At 37.9% G+C, this 9,414-nt stretch overlaps 1 protein-coding gene across 1 annotated transcript in view; it reads right to left on the bottom strand.

The window, feature by feature from the left end:
* Positions 1-2,011: 2,011 nt before the first annotated feature.
* MSH2 (mutS homolog 2) overlaps positions 2,012-9,414 on the bottom strand; it is an 81,823-nt gene continuing 74,420 nt past the window's right edge. The window contains exons 13-16 of the mRNA XM_043603330.1: positions 8,747-8,951; positions 7,317-7,564; positions 4,980-5,155; positions 2,012-2,457 (exon numbers count right to left, since the gene is read on the bottom strand). Of these exons, the coding sequence (XP_043459265.1) occupies positions 2,287-2,457; positions 4,980-5,155; positions 7,317-7,564; positions 8,747-8,951 (800 nt within the window). The 3' untranslated portion in view covers positions 2,012-2,286. The remainder of the gene's footprint in view (positions 2,458-4,979; positions 5,156-7,316; positions 7,565-8,746; positions 8,952-9,414) is intronic.

Raw genomic sequence — 9,414 nt, 5'->3', positions numbered from 1 at the left:
TTACACTTTCTCAGTGTGTGAGAATTCCACTCCCTCATCAAAGTGTGCTATATGACTTTTGATTTTAGCTATCCTAATGGGTGGGAAGTGGTAGCACACTGTGGCTTTGATTTGCATTTTTCTGATGATACCCTGCATCTTTTCATGTGCTTATTGGCCATGTGCATAACTTAGTTGGAAAAAATATCTCTTCAGATCCTTTGGCTTTTAACTGGATTATCTTTTTGTTATTGAGATGTATTAAGACGTTTTTAGGTGAAGTAAGACAGACCCATTCTGTCAATCTGGGTTTTCACCCTGACTGTAGGTTCTTGAGCATACCTTTATCCAGTCCAAAATGGTATCCTCGGACTTCCTTTCTAAGAAAGCTTTTGCCCTCCTTCCCTAACTCATTCTCTGGTGTTTTAGTCTTTTGCTCCTCTCTCATTATCCTTGTTCCCCTTTCTCTTTCATCCCACTGTGCAAAAACATTATCCATCTAAAACCTGGCTTAGCAGGAAAGATCCACAGGAGAGCACGGAGGACAAAGGATAAGTTAAGAAACATACACTACCATCTTAAGTGTCTACTAGAGAGACAGGAGACTTGGCAGTGCTTTGATAGTCATGGAAACCACTACTAGGGAGAACTGCGAATAGAATTTGGTTGGGAAAGGAGGTAGTTCTGAGTAGAGCTCTGAAGAAGCCCCCCTTACCTCATGGGGGTTGGTAAGAACCACAAAAACCACAGCTAAAAGGAAAAAAAGAAAACTCCACCACCGGCTTTTTTCCAAGTGTGGCCGCCTTCCACTCAGCTCAGTGCCTGACACATGATGTGTCTGAATCCTTGAGGAGCAACCTTTGCAGGTGACCGTGCTTATGCTATCCCTGTCACCTCGAGCAACTTAAACTGCACCTCCTGCACTGGGGATAGGATCCAGGTGAGCGTAGCCACCAATGCCTCCTTCAATCCTTGTGCCACTGGACCCGGCAGCCCAGGAGCCCCACCAGCCACCACTGCTGCTGCCATCTTTCTTCCACTCAGCCTGCCAGCCCCAAGGCCGGACCTGCCCCTGAGCGATGGCTCCTGCACGACCGACTCTGTAATAAGACTCTTAAGTGCTCATGTTCTTAGTAACCGTATAGTAGTGCTTTATATATTCTGGTAATAAATCTTTTGATATCTTATGTAGTACCAACATATTCTCCCATCATGGATCTAAGTCTTTTCACTTTGTGATGACTTTTAATGAAAAAAAGTGCTTAGTTTCAATACAGCTGAGTGGGTGGTGTTGTGACTTAAGAAATCTTTCCCAAAGCCAAGATCATGAAAATATACTTCCCTATATTATTTTCTGTAGAACTACAAAACTAAACACTAAAAGCTTTGCAGTTTTGCTTGTACATTTAGATAAAAAAAATTCACTGGAGTTTATTTTCATATATGGAGTAGAGATCCAGTTTCACTTTGTTCTTTATATGGATACCCCATCATCCAATCACTATTTATTGAAAAGATGGTCCTCCCATCCCCCCCACCCATATTCAGCAAGCTAGCCACTGACTCTTAACCACTCCACCTCTTTCCTGTAAAATAAGGAAATAAGGAATTTGTAACAAATTCCTTGGCTAATGTGTATCCAGCTACCCTAGCTCCTGCCAACAAACAGACACTCTGGAGAATCAAGGGAAATAATTTCCATGGTTCCTTCTAGTTTGAAGATCCTTTACTTTTACAAAGTCTTTGGGTGCTACTTGTTTCTTCCATACCATTTGGGAATAAACACATATAGAAGCCCTATTACAGGGGCGCCTGTGTGACTCAGTTGGTTAAACATCAGACTCTTGATCTTGGCTCAGGTCATGATCTCACAGTTTGTGAGTTCAAGCCCTGTGTGGGGCTCTGCGCTGACAGTGTGGAGCCTACTTGGGTCTCTCTCTCTCTGACCCCCCCCCACACTCTCACTCTCTCTCTCAAAAACATAAATAAATGTTTAAATAGAAAGTCTTATTACAAAGAAATATAACACATATCAAATTTCACAAACTACATGATTTTATTTATAAAATTCCACACTGACTACTATTGCCCATGTCCATTTATGTATTCCTCAGTTACAGCTCTCATTCTTCAAAATAAAGATCTTTGAAATTGTACTCAAAGTATTACTAAATATTTTATTAAGGTGATATCCCATGGGCATCAAATTGCCAACACTATGAAAAAAAGGGTTAGTATAAAAACAATACAAAAGTATTACAGACCGTAGCTTATCAATATTATCTTCGTTCCTTTGATGGGATTTCCTCATGTAGTAACTTTGATTCGTGAAATGATTTCATTTACAAAACTATTATTCTTTGCTATTACCTCAGCTTTCAGCTGTTTTAACTTTTTTGTGATGTTTTCTTCTGACATTTCAGTAAAAGGCACTTGCTTCACCTTGGATAAAAATTCTTGAATAATTTTTTCACCTTGCTGAAAGACATATGAATGATCCATTAGTCTTTAAAATGTCTTTTTAAAAAGTCACATTGAACTGTAATGAATTGTTTCTTTAAATTTCAATCTAAACACACCACCCGATATTCAAAGAATATTCTTTAAACTACAAGTGTGCACTATCTAGAATACACACAAAGGCCTTAGTTGAGCATATTTCTTAATAGCAAGTTATTAAAAGACATTTATAAATATCTTTTCAGCTGCTAATGAAAGGGGCTGAATATTTTAATAGTTTCCAAATCCCTCACCTTTTATAATCGATGCATAAACAGTCTTCTGGGAGAAAAAGAACTCAAGGTTTATAAATACTGTAGGGCATAAATAGTCACTGAAAATTCAGTACTCATACACATACAGAATTTTAAAATCAGTATTATTTTACTGGCCATTTATTGCCATTCTAAAAAACATGGCTGTTACTTGCCATGTCATTTGTGGGCAAATCCCTTAACCCACATTCCTCATCCATAAAATGGGATGATAATATTACCAACCTCCACAGGGCTGTTAGGAGAAATGGAGAGTGAATATGCGTGCTTAGAAGTGCCTAGAACAATGCCTGGCAAAGGTAAGTACTATGTAAATGTTTATCATCACATATGAAGCAGAACTAAAAAGCCTGTTTTTCATACAGGGAGCTAGTTGGTGATAAGTACCTTAAGGGTTGAAAGGTAGATATTCAAATGGTAAGAAATGAAGAAATATTTCTCTATTAAATAACAAGTGCACTTTTTCAAGTAAAGATAAAATCTAGACTGAGCATCTTCTTTAGCTTAAAATTTTTTCAAAAAAGTGTAATTAATATTATCAAAAGTACATGGTTTCTGTTCTAATTGGAAACCAGGAATTACATAAAGGAACCTATGTAACCCCAGATCACCACTAGGTGTGCTGGTGACACCAAGACCATTTCACAGCAACCTTCCACACTTAAAACTGGCAACGAGATAGAATACGTTTCTCTTGCCAGTATAGGTACAACAGATGAAACTAGGCCTTTTCAACGCTTAAAAGTCATACACAATAATCTACTGTAACAATTATCTATGCTTCAATAAAGAACACCACCAAAAACTCACTGGTTAAAGCTAAAGACATGACAAGAAGTTCACAATGTATAAGTACAGTAAATGCTGCCAGGACCTAGCAGTGAATTAAGATTCTTTTATTTTCATTACTGCAGAGAACCCTTTAACGTCTAAAAAATACACTGGGCACATACTTGTACCTTCCTGTGCTAGTATCTAAATTTCACCCATCACTTAGAGATAAGGCCTAACTTAAGATGAACTTCTCCCATGAGAACTGAAACATTCTGCCCACAAAGAGCTTTCCAGAATAAACATTTGTCATATACCACTTAATTAATCTCTATGACATATTTTTCTTTTTAAGATTAAAAAAAATTTTTTTCATGTTTATGAGAGAGAGAGAGAGAGAGAGAGAGAGAGAGAGCGCGCGAGAGCACACGAGCATGAGTGGGGGAGAGGCAGAGAGAGAGGAAGACAGAACCTGAAGCAGGCTCCAGACTCCGAGCTGTCAGCACAGAGCTGGACACAGGGCTCAAACTTGCAAACCATGAGATCATGATCTGAACCAAAGTCGGATGCTCAACTGACTGAGCCACCTGGGCACCCCTAAGATTTTATTTTTAAGTAATCTCTACACCCAACATAGGGCCTGAACTTACAAACCTGAGATCAAGACTCACATTCTCTACCAACTGAGCCAGCCAGGAACCCTATGACATATTCATTATTCTTATCTCCCCAGCCAGATTCTAAACAACTGGAAGGCAGAAACTATGTTTCTTTCTTTGTTATCATCTTAACTAAGCACTGAGTAAATATGCAAATAACTGGATTTGATCTATTTGTTTATGAAGTAATCAAAAAAGTGCTCAGACATCTTTTACTCCTTTGAATTACTTACTTCAAACCTAGACTAGGGGTGGCTCAGTCAGTTAAGCCTCCAACTCTTGATCTCAGTCAGGATCATAAGTTCAAGCAAGCACACACACACATACACACACACACACACCAAACTTTTAAAGGGGGCGCCTGGGTGGCTGAGTCTTGTTAAGCATCCAACTCTTGATTTCAGCTCAGGTTATGATCTCAGGGTCCTGAGACGGAGCCTGTGTTGGGCTCCGCACTGGGCTGGAGCCTGCTTGAGATTCTCTTTCCCTCTCCCTCTGCCCCTCCCCAGCTTGTGCATACATGTGCACTCTCTCTCTCTCTAAACAAACACACACCTAGACTAATATTCCTGTCGTCATAGGTTTTAAATCTGGTACTTTGAAATGCTCTCCTTTGGTCATGCACATAGTGTAGAAAGAAAAATAATAGAGATGAATGAAGTCTTTGCCATGCAAAGAAATCTAAGTGAATGATCAACAAATAAATATTAGAATCACATAGGGAAGAAATAACTCATCTTGGTGACCTGACAGATATAATACAGGATTAAATAATTACAAAAACAATCTGACAAACCTCTCTTTCCAGATAGCACCTCTTTGCTGCTGGTTCCATTTCACCATAGTCTTGTGATTTTCCAATATTCTGAAACTCCTCTAGTTCCAGGGCTTTTTGTTTAGCACACTCTATTACATGCCTAGGGAAATTTGCAAGCTCTGCAACATGAATCCCGAAACTTTGGTCACAGACACCTATGAAATTTGGGGATCGTGAGGAACAGGGTAGAAAAAGACAGCAATTAATGTAAAGAGAACTTATCCATCTCACCCTGTAATTAGGAAGCTTAATTTTGTATTTCAAATACATTAGCCAAATGTTTCAGAGTAACTTAGATGAAGGAATTTTAATTAGGCCTTAATGGAAAGTAACTAGGACTTGGCACAAAATGTTATATTCTATCCTTAACAAATGTAGTAGGAAAAATTTCAGGGAAAAAAAGGTTGGTAAGAACCCTCAAAGGTCTACACAAATATCAGATTCTGAAGAAAAATTAATCAATTCAATCTTCCTGAGGTCTTCTCATTTCATAAGTGAGGAACTAAATAAAGTATTAAGAAAAAAAAAAAGATAAATGTGCATCACTAATTAAGAGCATTTAATTCAAAATATACAGACTTATTACTCAATGGTCTATCCTCTAGATCTCCCTACATCATTTTCTAGAGATAAGGACTTCAGAAAATTGGCTAGATAAATATAAATATTTACAATACTGGTCTTAGAAAAGTTACTTACCATTCTTACATAGTCTTATTCTGATTCTAAACTACTGCAAACACATGACTACTGATTCTAAACTACTGCAAAAATTCCAAAAAACGGAATTTTTGACCCAAGTCACTAGTAAATTTATTGATTAGGTAGCTTATCTTCATCCCCATTTGCAGAAAATAAACTGACTTAAGACATTCCTTCCGGGGGCGCCTGGGTGGCGCAGTCGGTTAAGCGTCCGACTTCAGCCAGGTCACGATCTCGCGGTCCGTGAGTTCGAGCCCCGCGTCAGGCTCTGGGCTGATGGCTCAGAGCCTGGAGCCTGTTTCCCATTCTGTGTCTCCCTCTCTCTCTGCCCCTCCCCCGCTCATGCTCTGTCTCTCTCTGTCCCAAAAAATAAATAAACGTTGAAAAAAAAAAAATTAAAAAAAAAAAAGACATTCCTTCCAGACGTTTAATACAAGTGATGCTCGCAGACAGTTAAGATGGAGATTCCATTTTTGCCTCAACTATAAAATTTTTTTGCCTAGTTACATTATCTCTGACGTTCTGGGGCTGGAGATGGATTGGATGGGTTTATTCCTATCATCTCCTCACATCATCTGGTCTTTTAAAATTCTGAACCCCTTTCTTTATCACACAAAACACAAAACGAAACCTCAATTTCATGCTAAATTCCAGGTCCAACTAAAAGTATCTTTATTTTTTATCAATAATAACTCAAAAGGATTCCCAATGAAGCATAAGCAACAAAGAATAAAAGAACCAAAAATATATCTCACTTATGTGCAACCCACTGATGCAGGAAAATGTGTTCCTGGAAAATCAGAAAGTCATCTGAAAAAACGATTCCAATGATTGGTGAAATGTTTAGGCAGCATGTTAATCTCATCAACCCTGTAAGCTCATTAGCTGCCAGACCCACAAATGACAAACTCTTCTGAAAGGATGAAATGCTAACAAATAAGTCATTTTGTATGTGAGAACTACCAACAATTTCAGGATTTGTGGAAACCCTACCTTTAAATGAACCTGTTCATGTAACACACTCTTTAGGGGCACCTGGGTGGCTCAGTTGGTTAAGCGTCCAATGCTTGATCTTGGTTCAGGTCATGATCTCACAGCTGGTGAGATTAAGCCCCGAGTAGGCTTCTGTGCTGACAGCACAGAGCCTGCTTGGGATTCTCTCTACCTCTCTGTTCCTCTCCCCCCGCTCCCGCCCCCATCTCTCAAAGTGAAGAAATAAACTTAAAAAAAAAAAAAAAATACAATTAGATAATTATAATATAATAAATAGTTTGTTAAAAAGCCTTGGAACTTCAAAGCTTATTATTGTCATTAGCCGTAGGTAATCCGATAAGAAATCATGCTGCCATGATAGAGATAGTACAAAACCCTCTGTGATAATGTTGAAGAGTTATTCTTTCTGCAACTGTGTTATGATGAATGTCTACTATGAGACACAGAAATATAAATAATGTACCACATCCTTGTACCCAGATTATGAATTCAAAGGTAAATGTGTTCTGTACAAATATCAACAATTCATACTTAGAATAAGGCAATCACTGATGATGTCAAGGGTAGTAAGTTTCTCACTGTCACACCTGAATCTACGGTACACTAGCAGTACACACTCACCTTTCTTCACCTGATACAGCATAGTTAAGGTCTCATCGGTAGTTAGTGCTGTGACATGTAGGTTATTAACAGTTGGTATCTGATTGGCCAAGGCAGTAAGTTCATGAAAATGTGTTGCAAACATGCAAAAAGCACCAATCTTTGTTGCAATGTACTCTGATATAGCCCAGGCTAATCCAAATCCATCGTAAGTAGAGGTTCCTCTTCCCAGTTCATCTATGATTATTAAAGAATCTTTGGTTGCAGACCTGAAACACATAATTAATGAAAACTCCCCGTTATATAGTATGTGGTAATTCCAAAAAAAAAAAAAAATTAAGGCAATGTAATAGGAAAGATGCGCCACACACATAACAGATTATCTTAATATATAAAAAATTTAACAGTGAATAAAAAGCACTGAAACTTAAAAAAATGGGCATGGCCATAAATAAACAACTATGGAAAAGGAAACAGTGAATATTTTTTAAATTACCAATCTCACTAGCAGTAATCAATTTCCAAATAAATCAGCTATCATTCATTTCTTGCCAATCAAATCAACCAAGATTTTAGAGATTAATACCACAAGAGGATGGGAAAAGGCTGTCAGCATATGGACACCTGCATGTACGCACAGCTGGTGGTCATGTAAATTCCTGTGCCTGCTGCAGCCCTACCAATCAGACATTAGCATTCTTTCTTTTCTCATTTTTAACTAGATGTAAGGAGGGGAATTTTTTTCCCTCAATCAGAGAATGTAACAGTTCTTCATGTGCTTACTGGTCATTTATTTTTCTGTGAATTGCCACTGGCATCTTTTGCTTATTTCTTTAATTTTTAAATTACAAATATTAGCTTACTGACTAATTACTATACCAAATATTTGTACCACCTCTCTAATCATCAATAGTAATTTCCTAGGGATCTACTATATGTGATGTACTTTAGAAGATACTAAGAAACAGAAGGCACAGCTTCCCTACCTTTAAAGAAGCACCTAAAAGTGAAACAAAGAGATTTTAGTAACCTCTAAAATAAAAAATCTAATAAAGTTAAAGGCATGTTGAAGAGTTCACAGAAGAAATATCCATGACCTGAGGCTTATGTGACAAGGAAAGACATCAGAGAAGTAGAATGTCTGTCACTAAGGCCTTTAAAGATTGGAAAGGACATGGGTAAACACTCCACATAATTTTGAACAGCACAAGCAAAAGCATAGTAGTGGCAGAGGTTATAAGGTGAACAACTGCCAGAAATCTTAAGAAGACAAATTTAAAAATCAAAGCTTTCCCCAACTATTACCAATCACCCTTTAAGACAAAAGTTCACAAGAAAACTATTAAACTAAATGAAGGTTCTCAGATGTTTTATAGATGAATCTGCAGATGCACTTCTCACAGGACAGGGACATTCATTTTCATTTTGAGGGGACTGGGAAATTCACTCACCTGAGAATAGAAGCAGTTTCTAGCATTTCAGCCATGAATGTGGAGACTCCTTTCAACTGACTGTCGCCAGCCCCTACTCGGGCTAAGATGCAGTCCACAATGGACACTTCTGCTGACTCACATGGCACAAAACACCCAATCTGGGCCATGAGAACTATCACCCCAGTTTGGCGAATATATGTTGATTTACCTCCCATATTAGGGCCTATAAAATAAATTACATCGAAAAGCAAGATCATTAAATTTATTTCTGCGAATAAATTTTTAGTCTTCAACTGCACATTTATGACTAATCACCTAGGTCATATGACATGGCATATAAGCAGCAGAACCACCAACTACCTAAGTAATGGTATTTTCTCTTCAGTCAAACCTACACTGCACCCTTCATCAAGAGGACCCATGAAAAATACACCTTACCTGTAATTTGCCTAGAAAAACCATAGATTTTCTCACAGCTCACAGAACCGCCTACGTGATAATTTGATGTCATCCAGAGAAGTAGTACACACCTAAATGATTAACTAAACACTATAACTCATTAATAAACAAGGCTATTAGTGAATGGATTAGTATGGTCAAATCTTTCAAATTACTTAAACTCCACAATAAAGCCCTAAGAAACAACCCCATTTTCTGCAAAAGTACAATTTCTTTGTTTGGGTTAG

The sequence above is a fragment of the Prionailurus bengalensis genome, chromosome A3 (assembly GCF_016509475.1).
Source record: "Prionailurus bengalensis isolate Pbe53 chromosome A3, Fcat_Pben_1.1_paternal_pri, whole genome shotgun sequence".
Classification (NCBI taxonomy): Eukaryota; Metazoa; Chordata; class Mammalia; order Carnivora; family Felidae; genus Prionailurus; species Prionailurus bengalensis.
This window is presented reverse-complemented; position numbering and strand designations above follow the sequence as displayed.